Here is a 17,124-nt window from a genome sequence, read left to right as displayed (position 1 = left end):
AACTTTTGATCATGTTGATCATTTTAGTTTGTGTATAAAATATGATACAGTAGGCTTTATAGGGTTAAAAAAAAAGTCCTATTCCCTATTTATTTCATTGTACTGGAGAAGAGCCATCTGGACGTTCTTCAAAATGTATCTTTTGCGTTCCAATGAAAGTAATTCATGTTTGGAAAAACATGAGGGCGAGTAAATAATGGCAGATCAGTCATTTCTGGTTCTTATGTGGATGTAGATGTGTTTCTGACCTGAAATCGTTTCACAGCCACGGAGCCCTCGGATAAAGCACGCACTGCCAAGGGCGTGACCTTTAGAGCAAAGGTCATGGAGTTGAAAACAGCAACAACGGTGAAGGCCTGCGCATTGTGACAAATGAAAACAGGTCTCTGTGAGTTCAAGTTCGCTGTTGTTTAGGAGCCTTGGATAGAAAGTGAAAAGCAGAAATATGGCTTAACCTGTGCTGCCGTGAGATCATAACCCAGAGCCATGTGAAGAGTGAACGTGCACACGCTGGCTATCACCACCACGACTGGAGCTACGCCCACCGTCAGGCTCTGAACACAGCCGGCCCACTCCAGTATCCTCCTCTCTTCTGATCGGACCTCTGGAGACACAAACAGAGGAGTCGTCAAAGAAGCAAGAGAACAGTTTTCTGTCAGGCTTTGAGATTGACAACTGTACTACTAACAGGTGTGACTATCAAATTGCCCTGGGCTCTGTTGCATAAACTGCTTAGACTAGTCTTCCTCTCCTTTTGTCAGTCTATGGCCACACAATACCTTATTGTGTGACAGGGAAATTTATAATAATAATAAAAAATAAGAATTATACACAATTAATACAAATAACTGGACAAACATTTCCATTTAGCATTTTTCTAATTTTTAATCAACAAAATAACAAATTGAGTGAAACATTTTGTATGCACAACAATTGTTTTTTTAACTGTATGCCAAATGCCTCAATGACATGACGGACATAAAAAAAAAGTACGCTTTCAAAATATAGCTGTGACTCCTGAAGACTTAAGAGTCCGATCACACAGAAAGTGTTGTTTTTCAATGTAAACATGCTAGACGGCATCTTTAAGGGTGCAGTAAGCGATTCTAAGAAACGCTGTTGAAAGTGGATCGGACCGAGCACCAAAACATACTTGTAGCCAATCAGCCAATCAACTTATGAGGGAGGAGAGATTTGAAGAAAGACTTTCTGTTCCTCCTTGTCGTTTGTTCATCATTAGAGATGCACCGATTACAATTTTCTAGGCCGATTCCGATTTCTCATTGAGTTTGACCTGCCGATACCGATTTTATGGTGCCGCCATATGTTGTCCTGTCAGTCAGATTTACAGCATGTGAATTCATCAGTTTCTCCCGAAATACATGCAAGAAAGTGGCCGGTGAACTGTGAGAAGAATATAGTCAACTTTATAGTTACTTCCACTATGTTTGTCTGATATGAATAACACACGTCGGCAAATTATATTTGAATAGATTGTTTTTGCTGCTTCCATAGACATCAGTGTGTATTTTACAAACTCCAAATGTATTGTTTTACTCGTGCTTATGTGTTTATAAATGTCTTAAACTTAAAAATAAACATCATGCGGTTGAAAACACTGCATATTTGTGATATATGACAGCACTGAACGCGTCCGACCCTTGCTCAGTGCCAGCCAACGCGCGGAAGCACAGTTTGAATCTGGCAGTTATGCGACGTCACTGATCATGCTAAATGTGGCACCGTACTCTCAGGGGCACAGAAATAAAAATCTCATATGAGACCGTACCGCTCAAAAGGTTAATCATGCGACGCCCGAGTGCATTTGACCGGCAGAAAATCAGCATATGTCGGACTGACCGGCCGGTCACAATTCCGGTCACCAGCCGATCAATCGGTGCATCTCTATTCATCATGTTCACTTAATTTTATTTCACTACGCTTCAGCTATGATAAAGAGACATCCACTCTCTCATTGAAAGGAGGGGTGTGTTTGTTTGGGTTGATTTCAAATATCAACAGTGTTCAACAATGATTCTCATAAATCGCTTACTGCACCTTTAACCGTAGCGCTCGCATCTCTAGAATGACACGGCATTTTTAAAACGCTGCATTCACGTTAAAAGAAGTCAAACTTTTTAAAAATGCGTCTCTACACTGTAAAAAAATATTTTCATGATTTGTTATCACAACTTTTTATCTTTTGTCAAATTAACTAACTAATGTGTAAAGATAATATACTATTTTGAGTTTCTGTTTATTAAACCATTCTTCTTCATTGTATTAACTTACATTTATAATTACAACGAACTCAAAATTATAAGGCAACAAGGTAACTTGCTTTTTTAAGTTAAACCAACATTTTTTTTACAGTGTAGATCTTGCACTTTTTCAGTTCCTCTGAACTACAGTACATCTAGCGTTTTTAACAGCAGAAACGCATTGAACCGGCCTTCAGGGAGTCAGTTCGGTTATATAATGCATTTTGTTATTCTCTCTTGAAACTGAACTGTGTATTAACAGAGCCATATTTAGTAAAACCTGCTGTGTGAATGTAGCCCTATTGTGTTTCTATCCTTCAATGTAGTTTCGAATTTACAGGAGCCAAACGATGTCCAATCCGGCGGCAACACGGATTGAGAAGTGTGACTGTAACGGAAGACAGATCGTAATCATAAATGGGATGTTGCAGTAGATGGGAATGGTGAGGCATTGGATGGTGTCCAAGTGCCCCATTTCACCCTCCTTCTGCTGCACTAATATTTGTCTCCGACTGCCTGGAAGCTGGCACATTCATTCAGTGCCGCTCGCTGGCTCATGGCCAAAGTGTTTTGCTGCTGGTCTAAACAACCAGAAGCACTGGACGTAATCTCTGAAAACATTGCTGGATCTCCATAATTCAGATGTAGAAGATGTTAATCTATGCAGGTTGTGATATTTTATTTAGAAGTGCATGCAAAAACAGTGCAAATTTAAGAAAGAAGGCCATGCATCCTTCATTTCTGCTCAGCTACATAATAGGCAATATCTTATGTGAAAATGGATTACTGAAGCAGTACGTCCCAGTTTAAAGGTTTTAAAGATCCATTGCCTACATATATTGATGTTGAAAACGGTTGTGCTGCTAAATATTTTTGAGAAGACCATACAAGTTTTTTTTTCAAGATTCTTTGAAAAATAGAAAGTTCAAAAGAACAGCATTTATTTGAAACATTATAAATGTCTTTACTGTCATTTTTGATCAACGCATCCTTGCTGCTGACCCCAAACTTTTAAATGGTAGTATATACGTCACCCCAAATCGTTATTATCTAACATTCAACAAAGTCAAAGCACTCCAAAGGCATTATGGAATAAAGAGTGTTAAACGCTTTGTAAGTTAATCTTGAAGCTCAGGGACTCTCAGGACATTTCAGTGGCTGAGGACCGAGGAAGGACAGAGCCAAAGCAGTGGATTAGGAAACTTGAGAATGTTCCTTTGAATGCAGTGTAAAGACACAAAGATGATCCTTTGATTTCCATGGAGACTATGACATCCAAGCGCTCAGAGAAACAGGAAGTGAGCGTATACTGATGGTGACTGAGTCAGTGCTACTGTTTGAGTGGGTGTAGTTGAGCGCTGTCTTACTTTGAACGTTGTGTGAAAACGCCGTCTCCCAGCAGTACATCTTAATGAACTTAATACAACCCAGGATCTCGTTCATCAGTCGGACGCGCTGGTCCGTAACCCCCACACACTTCTTACGGAAATACGCTGTCATGCGGGAGGCCAGCATCTGTGGGAATTCAATTCATTATCATGTGAAGAACAACCTGTACAGCCAGTCACAAGCTAACAGTGTGTCCTGACTCAAAGGGAAATCCCCAGAGTAAAACTATTCATGTACTGCACAAAAATTACAGAATGTTCAAAAAATGTTCTGCTTAAATAAATTTTTGTGACCTTTTAATGTGGCTCTATGACATCTAAACTGCTGCTGCATGCATGAAACCCGTTTCCCTGGCATGCTCATCATAACATCACCATATTTTATAATGTATAATCATATTTTGTTATTACGTGAGTTTAGAAGACCTTTTGACCTCCAGCCTTAAAGCTTAAGGCAATTTTTAGCTTGTCTGGATGGTTTACGCAGGGTTATATAGATGATCCATGCAAACTCCACACAGAAAGGACTCCTCGAACCAGGGACCTTCTTGCTGTGAGGCGACAGTGCCACTGAGACCCTGTGCCGCCAGATAGATTTATGAGTTAGATTCGGACTTGACTATAAAAATTTTAGCAAGCTGTGTTTTTGGTACAACAAACAAGTTACCACTGGATGTTCAAAGTGAATTTATTCAACAAATTAGAAAGGTATATTGGGGAAGTACCATGAAGACATTTCAAATCTAATAAGAGGATTTGTATATAGGCAGCGAAGAGATCTGTTGAGTGTTGGAGTAATGTGATCTCATTTTAGAGCGAGTTAGCATCCGTGCGGCCGCATTCTGAACTCTTTGTAAACATTTAATAGAGCTCTTCGGTAACCCAGCAAAAACGTGATAATATTGCAGTTTTAGTAACATTGCTGATATGCTTATTAAACGGAGGTAACTGCTGTCAAACATGAATCCTAAGTTTTTGACCCGATTACTGGCTTTTATATATGGATCAATACTAGATGTTCTCCATGCATCATTAGCGATAACAAGTGCCTCTGTCTTATCTTTAGCTGTATAAAGTTCTGTGACATCCACAATTTTATACTCTATGCAGTCCAGCAGGGTTGAAGCCTTGATGTCAAGAGGTGTAGGTTCCCAGTGCAACGTAGTATTCCTTGCTGCTTTTAGGATCTGAACCAGTCTAAGACAGAACCTGATAGACTCGACCCAGTTCTGTAGTCAGGGGTGTAGAATCTCATGATCAACAGTGCCAAAAGTAGCACTCAGATCTAAAATAACCTGCAGATCATTTAAAACCTTAATCAAGGCTGTTTCTGTGCTGTGGTTTGCCTGGAAGTTTATTGCTGTTGAGCTGCATGGACTCTATTTTTCAATTATTTTACCAATAAATGGAAGATTTACACTCCGTACAACCACGGTAGAGCACAGTAACTACAGCAGGGACCAAACAATCGCAGTTTAAACAAATTGCGAATAATTCCTTCCTTGTAGGGACTGATTAACAATATTCAAGATGTCTGGTAATAAGCAGTTCGTAACTGTTTTAAGAAATTTAGCTGGTAATAGGTTGAGAGGGCAGCTAGTGGAATTCATACATGATATCACCTGTTTAAATATATTGAGGCTGACAGCTGATTCAAGCATTTACATGCTTCATTTAGTTCCTGTTGAAATTTCATTCGGATCGATCGAGGTGTTTGCATTAAGTCTTTTCAGTCCAATTGAGCCATCAATCCAACTACAATGATTTTTGCTATCAAACTGTCCTCTAAGAAAACCTGTGTCACATGTGAGGAAAGGGAATAAAAATGTTATTTGGGCCATATTACACTGCAGTGTGTGCTAACTTATCCTAAAGGCAGTACATACATTCAATTCATTACCAAAGGCATTAGATGTGTTTATCTTACCATGGCGGGATAGAAGATGACAAAAATGGCTGATCCCACGAGTGCAGTTGGTCCTAAGAAATAGGTGGTGTATGACAGACCCAGAATTCCAACAAGAGGCCCTCCGGCCATCAGACAGCCCACTGAGACCGCCTCATACAGACGCTGTCCATCACTGGAGCAAATGTTTACCAGCTGAAAGAGTAACAGTATGAGTCATTCAAAACTAAAACATGCCACAGGCCGCCGTGCTATATAGCACTCAGACCTCACCAACACAAACCCAATTCGGATTTAAAGGGAAAAAAGGACACACGATGAGCCATGAAAAGTGGGCTATAACTACATAGAGGACCTGAACCCCCCCATGCAGCCTCTTAGATGTTATTTTTCCTTTACATTGGAGTAAACAAGGCATAACCTGAGAAGCTGTTCTCTCAATGTTGACATTCTTAGTGAAGAATCTTGTTTACAAAAGTGCTGTTCCTAATGAATAGTTTAGTATTTATTACGAGAGTATTAACACACAGTTCACCTCTCCCGTGCTGACGTCTTTAGTGCTGCGTAGTCGGAGGATCTTCTGGAAGGCAAAAGTGAGCGCGGCTCCCCTGAGGCGTGCGGCCGTGCGGTAGTTGACAGCCCACACTAAAGCCAGAGACCAGGAGCGTGTCAGTTCCATGAGGAAAATCCCCCCGACCAAAGCCAGGCCGTACAGCAGCGTCACCTCTGAGCGTTGAGAATACTCGAGCAGGGCTCGGACAAGCACAGCCTGAGAATAACATGGCCAAACAAGGATGCTGAGACAGGTGTACAAAGACTTTTCAGAGTTTTTTTTATTCTATTATTTGAACCAAATCAAAATTAAATGAGAAAGAAGGGTTTTCAGGGGTGAGCTTTGAGGTTTTATGGGATCTTCAGCTGGGATCATGGGATCAAGTACGGTTTAAGGAAAATACTGAGGTCTCAAAATATTTTCATTCTAATTATAATTCAGATCTGGTCCTGGATCCTGATTGGGCATATACTTAATCACAGAAATTGAGTTAATAATAATAATAATAATAAAAGAAATAACAAAATTGAAAACTGAAAAGTTAATCATCCTCCAATCACTTTTCAAATTGCTTTTAGGCCTCTGACCAAATACAATACCATTTAAAAGTTTGGGGTCAGTAAAAAAATAAAAAAAGTAAGTAAGTAATAGTAAGTTACTTTACTTTTTTTAAGTAAAAAAAGTAAAAACCCATTACATTCATCAAAAGTGACGTGAAAAATGTATCATGCTTTTCACAAGTAACTTTTTTAAACATTAATAATAAATGTTTCTTGAGCAGCAAATCATCATATTAGAATGATTTCTGAATGATCATGTGACACTGAAGACTGGAGTAATGATGCTGAAAATTCAGCTTTAGGAATAAATTACATTTTAAAATATATCGAAACAGTTAATTTAAATTGTAACAATATTTGCACATTAATGCTGTTTTTACTGTATTTTTTATCAAATAAATGTAGCCTTGGGGCACATAATAAACTTCTTTTAAAAATCTTACAGAACTCAAAATAAGCCAAAAATAATCATATTATTTGAGTATTGACTTAAAGATGTGGGCAGGACTGATGAGGGAATATTTCATTTCTGACATGGAAAGAGCATTAAAATGTACAGCAAATAAATGAGCGTGCTGCAGGACAATAGCTGGCCCATGCAACACTAAACAAATCAACACAAGGAAATAAGTGTGCTATTTTGTAACGTGTAATCCCTGATAATGCTATTAAGCGAGTGCTGTCAGGGGCATGTGCGGCCTTGTGTGGGGAAATAAAATTAACAGCTACACTCCCAACAGTGAGAAACTCCCAGCTACACCAAAATAAATCCCCTCATAGTGAAACTAATAAGATCAAAAATGTGAGTTTTTTTTTTTTTTTGAGAATTTTTAATCCTAACTCTAAATCACTCTTTGTTGAATAAAGATCTAAGCTCATTTGGCAAGAGAAATAAAGCAGCAGGCAATAACCTGAATAATATGAATAACATGCCCCCTGGACCATGGAATATCCAGACACACGTCACAATCCTCTGGATTAATACTAGTTTGAAGTAAGAGAAGGTATGAACAACCTTTGCTTTCCATTATACATTTAATTTTGAGTCAGCATGAGCTGCAAATATAATCTCTCAAATGTATCCCTTGCATTTAAAACTGTTCATAACTGTGTGCAGGAAGGCTATGTTTTCTATGTGAAGCAGGCTTCCACTGCCACACTGCATTTGTTATTATGCATGCACAGATAAAGCATCAGGCAATGTCGGGCCGTTTTTGAGTGTCGGTCGGCCCGTCCGTGAAGAAGAGAACTCTGATTGGGTGTTTAGCTTAGCGAATGAGTCAGTGCGCGATAATAAAAGCAAAAGCAAGCAAAGATGTCAAACCGATACAGACAGAAGGCTATTATTAGGCTATTATTATTATGTCATCTTACCTGAGCATTCGAATGCACGATATTAAAATATTTTAGAAAATAAAGAATAAAGAAAGTGATCAGCGTGATTGATATTCAAAATTGTAAGCGAGCACTGCTTTGTTTACAGTTTGTATTTCTGCAGTACTAGTTTTGGTTTCCCTTTTTGAATGACAACAGTCGCCTTTAGTCTTTTTGGTGTGTTCAAGCGCAGCATTTTGGCCGAGACGCAGCCGGCGACAACACAGTCAGCTTTCGTCACCGCTAGTTCTTTCGACGCTGGCTTGGTGGGACACTTAGGGGAACAGGTCAGAGGTCACCAATCCTGGGACAGGTGGCATAAACTGTGAAGACTTAGCCATCAATGAACTTATTAGTCATCAATTTTCATCAACAGTTCATTTTAACTCAGTTACAAAAAAAAACTTAGATTGGCCTAATTTGATACTGAAAAGTAAGACTGAATCCCCCTTGACTAAATGCTAGTGGGTCGTGCAAGAACTTAAGACACTGTTTTAGCATAATGGCGATGTTTATGCAGTCGGCCCCAGGTCATACGAGTTCTTAAGACAGTCTTAGCATAATGGCAGTGTTTATGCAACTGGCCCCAGCGGGTCAGTTTTGTCAGAAGGAAAAAGAGGAAAACTAGAACTCACAGATCCAACAAATCCAGCCACCATGGTGATGAGCAGGGAGAAGATGGCCACCAGCATACGGGTCTGACAGAACCTCCAGAAAACCCGCGACAGAGACGGCCCGTCCTTCCCCCGCCGCTTGAGCTCTTCGTCCCACAGCCACTCCAGTCTGAATGATGCATTAAATCATGCAAAGACATTGTGTTTTAAACTACATGGCAAGTGAGTGGACTGTTTAATGAAACCTCTAAATGTTATTTATGAATGTGATAATATTAATTGTGTACAATTCATCCATATTTTTATAATAGTTTTTTAAATTTCTTGACTTCAGAATGTCATAACTGGATTTTGGGTTGAAAGCGACAGACCTCTCTCTGGTGACGTATGCAGGACTTCTACAAACATTTAGTCGCTTAACACCCAAAATTAAAAACCAATCAACAACCAATGCATAGAACCAAATACACGGCCAACATTTTTATTACACAAGTCACAATACAGAAAAGATAAAGAAAACCATTTTATCGCGTCTTAAATTGTTAGACAAAATCTAAATTAAACGTCCAATATTAATTAAAGCTGCAGTCCGTAACTTTTTTTGTGTTCAAAATTTTAAAAAAATTATACAATGTGCGAGTACATCATGAATACATTTTCCAAACAGTGTTTCTTATTCTGTCTTATCCTGAATCACTACGACACTATCCAGACTATTTTAGACTGGTTCGGGTCGTAGTGCTGTGGAGTAGCCCAGTTCCTGCGTGACTGAATCATAGACAGAAACAGAGAGAAGTAGCTCCGGCTACAATGTTCCTCCACAAGACGCATGCAGTTCTGTTTATTAACCACTAGAGTGCCAAATGTTACGGACTGCAGCTTAAAAGTTAAATCGGTCACTAATAAAATCCAAAATGTCTTCTTCACTTTATTAGATAGCTCTCTGAAAGGCTCGACTCTGATAGGTCAGTATTCTGAGGTCAAATATTTTTGGATAATGATGCTAAACTGTTTAATATTTTTTTTGTCCTCATCTGACAACCAGTTTCATACATAGCTATACTACTTTTATGTTATTGTATCTCTTACTTAATCAAATACAATTTCACCTCATATTTCATGTCATTCAGAATGATACAAGATGCCTCCTTCTGATCCTTTTTTGGGGATACTGCCAGTGCTAAGTTGACTGCATATTATCCCTTATCTCATTTCTAAATTAATAAATGTGCAGTATTTACATTAAACACTTTGTATTTTAAGCTTAAGGGTTAAACAACACCATATATTTCTGGTCTTCAGGTTAACTGAGTTAGTGCTAATTTTGGGCACACATTCATTATAAATCATAAATGATGTTCAATTTCTCAGAAATATTGTAAGACTCAAGCGAAACCTGTTTTAAAACTTTTAAATTCCTCTACAGAATAAACAATCAATCTGAACTGAAGGACCACAGTTTGAGCTTTCAGTTCTCATGCCACAGACCTACAGCTGCCTTTCAAGGACTGATATAAAAATTCCACTCACAACTTTTATCTCTCACAAGGATAAAACACGTGGTGAATTGTATCATCTTCTTTTTTCACATTTTCAACAGCCTTGCAGGCCCCCGACCCCTTCTGTTTTGAAGACAACACTTTATGTTCCAGACCCCAGAAAAATATCCACTGCACACCTCACACAAACCTGTACACATGCCATTACACATCCCAGCTATCTCTGACATGAATGCCGTAACGGGAGAAACAGACCCTGAGGTCAAACACTGAAAACTGACACCGGTTGTTCCAGAGTTGCTGAGGCATAGCCGTCAAGCCATTTGGACGGCAAATACATGAGCCTGTATTTAACATATGATCATTGATCGCAACAAAGGCGGCACAGCCTTAGCTATCAAAGCCTGATCCAATTCATCCATCAAATTTGGATTAATCTCAGATCTGTGAAGCGAAAAGGCAATTACAGATTATATGTGCTTTTCCATGTTCCCATGTCCTCGAGAAACCCTTTGAGCCCGTCTGATTCCCGCCAATGAGCCAGCTTAGTCGAAAGGGACACGGAGCGCCGATCACACGTGTTAATGACATAACCGTTCTGCAGGAAAGGTGCAGACTAACTCTCTCTCTCTCATGTCTTATCCTTACTATGAATAACACCCACCTGCCATTACTCTCTGGGCTGTGTGAGTGTAGGAGGTGAGCATCCATCATTCCCCACTGTGACTTGAGGGATTCCCACACCCAACCTCTTGTTATCAAGGCGTCGCCTGTGTGAGACCTTGGCTCAGGAGGTGTTTTCTAATAGTTCTGTTTGTTAAAGTTTCAGCATCGGGAAACAAGCGCGAGAGATGTCTAACTTGGGCATGGCTCCAGGGTGCTTTCATTCAGACAAACACAACCTGACAGTAAATGAACCTCGCTGAAACTTGAAAATGGATCAGACAGTTTCCACACTGCAGCACCTCACCTTTGACAGTTTGTTTCTGAGGCCTCGTGGCAAGACAGACCCCACACATCTTCCATTTTGAGACAGGACGCTTTGTGGGCGCTCCATGCCAGAGGGGACAGCCATTGCAGGGTCATGAAGGAGAAAAATCCTGCATTGTCCACAGGGTGCTGATGTCTGGGGGTGAAAAAGAACAGTTTGGCTCGTATCAGTCATCTAGGCGCTATGTGCTATGTCTGAGAACGGTGTGACCTTGACGCGAGAGGAACGCGAGAGGAAACCTGAGAAAATCTTTACTCGATGTGGCCAAATAGAAGATGAATCACACGCTTGTGTTTGAACAGCAGTTTGCACGTCCCTCTCAAAACTCTTAGGGAGCAGTGAAAAACTTCAGTGGCTCTTTATCAGTCAGCATGTAAAAAATTGAGCCGTCTGTGAGAAAAGGATAAGAGCATTCTTATCAAGACCTCATTGACTGTCACTTGAGTTCAAATGGCAACATAGCAAACATATTCCGGTTTCACAACTCACACAAAAACATTACAGTGTGTAGCCTATGTTTATTTTGACTGCATAATAAGGTTACAGTTACAGTTTTCACACTTTCCACGTAGGTAGGTACAGGGAGTTTGTCTGACTGAATTTAGCAGAAAACATGTTGAAAATACACTATAAAGGGACACCTATTTGGTCCCACTTTCTATTAGGTGTCTAACTAAAAATAATTTTGATGTAAAATGTACTTGCTGTGTTTATGTTGTATTGCAAAACACTTTTGCTGCTTTTGAGGTGGGACACGAGTAAAGGTAGGGAAAGGTTTGGTGGATTGGGTAGGTTTAAAGGGTTAGTTCACTTAAAATTAAAATTCTGTCATTAGCCTAAATACACACACTCATGTCATTCCAAACCTGCAAGACATGCGTTCATATTCTGAACTTTCTGACTCTCCGTTGACAGCCACGCAACTGACACTTCAAAAAGTTCATAAAGAGATCGTAAAAGTAATCCATATAAATTGAGCGGTTTAGTCCAAATTCTGAAGAGACTCGATCGCTTTATATGATGAACAGATTGTATTCAGGCTTTTACTCACTTATTCATCAACTCGCACATCAGTTATGGTAAACATAAGCTCAATCATGTTTGTTTGACATGTGAGAACCAATGAGGTTCATTCTTGTGTTACGCAGCACGTTTAAGCTTCTGCAAGAACCAATGAGGTTCATTCTTGTGTTACGCAGCACGTTTAAGCTTCTGCAAGAACCAATGAGGTTCATTCTTGTGTTACGCAGCACGTTTGAGCTTCCTCAAGAACCAATGAGGTTCATTCTCGTGTTACGCAGCACGTTTAAGCTTCTGCAAGAACCAATGAGGTTCATTCTCGTGTTACGCAGCACATTTGAGCGTCAAGCAAGTTCGTTTGAGCTTCTGTATATATGTTAGCTGATCTATGTTTATGTGAATAAAAGTCTAAATTCAATCTGTTCATCATATAAAGCAATCAAGTCTCTACAGAAAATTTGAACTTAATTACAGATGTAATTACATGCAGGTAGAATAGAAGTACAATGTAAAAACACATATGCACACAATTGCTTTGTATTAAATGGTTCATTTAAATGTTAGAGTAGTTAAAGACAATTAATATAAAGTTAACAACACAAGCTTTTACAATACAGGCTTTTTATGAAGAAACATGAAATACTGGAGTGAACTACTATATTTATAAAAAATATTCTGTCAGTTTTAACGCAGGTTAAACATGTAGTGACATGCACACAAACCTTTTCTATTCAATTAAAGTGACTGATTCAGATGATAAAAGTAGCTCATAGTTTCATTTTGGGGTTTGGGTTCAAAGTAGATGAACTATTTGGATTTAAATGTGGTGCTCCCGTTCATGTAAGTTAAATTTCACAAAGATCAAATTCTCTCCGCTTGTGTGTGACATCACAAGCAATTTTATTGTCCTCAAAGAAAAAGGACATTCATTTTTTTCTGTTAGATCATTTGGCTGGACGTTAAAAAAACACAGATTTTGTCCATAAACATAAAAATATCTATTCAAATATTGTCAAATGGTAAAATTGTGACTGTCCTCATGAAGTTAGATATACAAAATAAGTATTAAAATAAACAGCATCAGAAATAATAATTAAATATATTGGCACTATCTAATTGGGATCTAATATTGTCACAAATGACTACTCATGAACTTACATGTTACTTCAAAAATGTTACATAGAAAAGCTATTCAGTTTTATACAGCCAGTCTATAAAAAAAACATTGATGTCCCCAATTAAAACATGTTGAATGACTTGGTATAGTCACTTTTCACATAAAGGTGGAAGCCCTACCATGTTCATTTATACATCACATCCTATGGAGTGAAGCTTCCACATTTGAAATAAGTTATATGTCTGTGTGTGTGGATGCAGCATATAATGGGAGTCTAACTGTAGGAAACAATGTGTCGAAGTAAATGTATACATTGCCCTGCACTCCAGGAAGAACTATTTTAAACAGCATTCGATAATTCATCTACAATTATTATACATGCAGTGTTTAAGATCTCAAATTAATTGAGGGACTGCATGGAATATTCAGACCTAGAAAAACATGATTTTTATTTGTATTTTATTTTAATGCTGTCAAAAGATTAATCGCATCCAAAATAAAAGTTTGTGTTTGCATAATATATGTGTGTGTACTGTGTATAATTATTTATATATATAAAAACACACACAATCATGTATATATTTCAGAAAAATTGGTTATATTTATATATAAAATATTTATATATAATATAAATTATATAAATGTATATACAGTACATAAATGCAAATATTTCTTAAATATATACATGAATGTGTGTGTATTTATACATAATAATTATACACAGTACACACACGTATATTATGTAAACACAAACTTTTATTTTGGATGCGATTAATCTTTTGACAGCCCTAATTTTATTTAATCTTAATGTCTGAGCCCATTTGTTAACTGCCCACATATTTATTTGATATGGTAATAACAACAATAACCAGAAGAACTTACTTGTGTGTGATCCGGAAGGGCTTCAGTATCTGTAAGCTATGTCGATATCTGCCTCGTCGTTTTATTTCAGTGCCCAATTCCACATCATCATCGGGGTCTGGAAGAGTCTGTGGAGGGGACAGCGTCAAACCCTCCACCTGTCCTACGGCCTCCAGGGCATCTGGGAACATACCTACCTCTAGCAAACACAAATAGAAAAAAAAACTTTCAGACACTTCAGACACAGGGATAAGCTCCCATCCATGCTCATGACTAGCAGGAGGGGGGATGTCTAAATCTGTTGACTAATATCAGTTTGGTGACGCGTACCTTTCTCTAATGTTATGGCCTTGGCTACAAATCTAAAGTGCTTATCTATTTAAAGACGCCTCTGAGAGGCCTCAAGGGCTCGTGTATATGAGACGGAGGATATTCGAGCTTGCCGCCTGCGTGTTGACCCTGTCACTGATCCATCAGAGGCATAAGACACGATAAGGTAAATCCAGCAACACTGTGACTCTGTATCTGCTTGGTGTACGTCACCAGCGACTGCCAGATAGTGAAAGATAACCACATAGTTTGATTATTTACACTCCATACAAGAAAGAGTCTGAGATAGATAAAAAAAGTCACCAATGCGATAGTAGACTATGAATGTAAACAACGATAATAGGGACATTTTTAAATTTTATAGGGATAGTTCACACAGAAATGAGCAACCAAACTTGTATGGTTTTATTTAAAAATTTTAAAGAATTGATCTTGCTATTCTAATGAACAGAGACTGAGGCTTTGAAGCTCCATAAAGTACAGCAAAACCATGAAAGTATCACATTAAGTCTACATGTTCTGTGCGCTATATTCCAAGTATTCATTTGCTATATAGCAAATGTATAATTAACTGGGTAGCAATTGTGAATCATTTTAATAGACTTCAAGAAAGAAATCTTTTCCATACTATATCATCCAATTTGTTATTCCAAAAGCTTACACAAGCAGGTAAAGAAATCTGAGCTCTTAAGAAGTGAGCGATTTTTCTTGTTTGACAAGCCAGCTGAGAGGACATTGATCAACAAATAGATTAGTGCTGTCCAAACCATGTGGAGAGCATAAAGGACCTTTAGGGGCAGGTTTGACTAAAGGTTTCACACATCAGGAATTGCACCAAAAACAATATTGTTACACAGAAACCATATTTTGATGTGAGGACAAAATTGAATTTTAAGTCATTGTTCATTGAAAATCCACTCTAGCTCTCCTCTTATGAGAGCATTATGAGCTTTTAAGAGCATTTATGAGAGAACAGGCATTCTTTTGAGAATAAATCAATTAGTCGGTTTATTCAGTTAATCTATCATGTCTGTTGTCCTATTTTAAAATGTGTGAAACATACTTTCCAAAGAAACGCTGTTTTATAGTGGCTTTGTATTTGTAATAATATGCATGATATATTGGCCAGCATATTGGTATCAAGAAAAATTGGTAAGAAAATTTGGCCGATATATTAAAGCCAATAAATAATGGATTATTTCCTTCAGCTGAGACACTTCAGGTGCGCACTGTTCGCCATGATGGTTTTGAATTGTTTGAAATATGATTGGCATCACCACAAAAATGGAAAGCAACACGTGCAGCGCAAGTCTGTCATATTGCTACATAAAATTATAATGAGAACATCAATATAATTGTGCTTGGGACATATGGCTTTTAACGGTGAGACTTTTATTTTTGTAATCAGGCTCACAAAAATGTAATTAAAATTTGAATTTACATTTATCGGCCAATATATCGGTTATCGGCTTTCAAATATAAAGAAATATAGGAAATATCCCAAATAACAAATGTACTATTGACAAGATTTTAAGAGAGTTGACACTTTTAACACAAACATAACTTATACAAACAATCAGCTGTTTGTATAAGTACATAACAAAACATAACAAAAATATGTAAACATTTTTGGGGCCTATAAGGTGTGTAGTTCATGTTTATATTCACATATAGCTGCAATTTCAATCTATTATAAATATGTATCCATATGCACACACGTGGAGCAGAAAAGATTTGAAAAAAGCGCCAGTCCTCTAACACCATTGTGCCCAGCATTGATCCACGTGAGACTAAACTTATAAGAACTTTAAGTGTCTGCTATGGATTGTGGTAATTAGAAATAAGGTTTAATAAGAAATAAAGTTTATGAGCATCACACCTGTTCTTCTGTTCCCTCTATTTCTGGACGTTCCCGTTGGGCAGCTAGAACTGTGTGTTCTCTCTCTGCCACCATTGGGACACGATATCGATTATTAGAACTAATTACCTCTAATAAACATTGCATCAGATGAACATGCGCATTGACTGTCCACTAGTTAAAAGTGTTTTCTAGAGCAGAATCAACACAAAACTGTCTGTGCAAGTTTATAAAAAACTTTTGGAGTGTGGAAAAGTCACTTACATCTCAAACAGAAAACACGTCGGGATTTTCACCCTCTTTCCTTTCAGCTTCAGGATGTTCCCACAGGTTATAAATGATTTATTTAGATAGTCATCGCTCTCTGGGTCCCTTGCTGTACATGACACATCTTCTGCATGCACACTGAAGTTTCACCGCGTTAAAAAGGTTTTTTTTAAAGGTGTGGTGGGGAGAGAGAGAGAGAGAGAGAGAGAGAGAGAGAGAGAGAGAGAGAGGCGTTTTGAAACGTGCCACTTGCCCAGCTGACGGAATTCCCTAAATGCATCCTACGTCACGCTTGAGCAGCCAATCGCGGATTTGCTTGGTCGTCGCTACGGTAACCAGACACGAAGGAGAAGGAAAGGGCACGTGGTGATCTTTTCAACAGTCAGATTACCAGACTATTTATGGCCCGTCCGGTCACTTGAAGAACATTGCTAGTTGCTACACATGGAATAACAGCAGAAGTCGGAGAATAAACACCTTTTAAAGGTAGCTTTATGGTACCCTATGAAAGTGAACGAGCCTATG

The 17,124-nt window shown here is 38.3% G+C and overlaps 1 protein-coding gene across 2 annotated transcripts in view; it reads right to left on the bottom strand.

Moving 5' to 3' along the window:
* Window positions 1-16,755, bottom strand: part of LOC307008116 (ATP-binding cassette sub-family C member 5) — a 35,748-nt gene extending 18,993 nt beyond the window's left edge. Inside the window, exons 1-10 of one of the 2 annotated variants that reach the window (XM_079630717.1) lie at window positions 16,597-16,730; window positions 14,475-14,693; window positions 14,166-14,343; window positions 11,126-11,281; window positions 8,678-8,825; window positions 6,091-6,324; window positions 5,577-5,750; window positions 3,629-3,776; window positions 456-604; window positions 249-356 (exon numbers count right to left, since the gene is read on the bottom strand). In XM_079630717.1, coding sequence (XP_079486843.1) covers window positions 249-356; window positions 456-604; window positions 3,629-3,776; window positions 5,577-5,750; window positions 6,091-6,324; window positions 8,678-8,825; window positions 11,126-11,281; window positions 14,166-14,335 — 1,287 coding nt within the window. In that variant the 5' untranslated portion in view covers window positions 14,336-14,343; window positions 14,475-14,693; window positions 16,597-16,730. Of the gene's footprint in view, window positions 1-248; window positions 357-455; window positions 605-3,628; window positions 3,777-5,576; window positions 5,751-6,090; window positions 6,325-8,677; window positions 8,826-11,125; window positions 11,282-14,165; window positions 14,344-14,474; window positions 14,694-16,596 lie in introns of both variants that reach the window. The other variant, XM_079630716.1, reaches the window with a different exon arrangement.
* Between the last annotated feature and the right edge of the window lie 369 nt (window positions 16,756-17,124).

This window comes from Phoxinus phoxinus, assembly GCF_949152265.1.
Source record: "Phoxinus phoxinus genome assembly, chromosome: 12".
Classification (NCBI taxonomy): Eukaryota; Metazoa; Chordata; class Actinopteri; order Cypriniformes; family Leuciscidae; genus Phoxinus; species Phoxinus phoxinus.
This window is presented reverse-complemented; position numbering and strand designations above follow the sequence as displayed.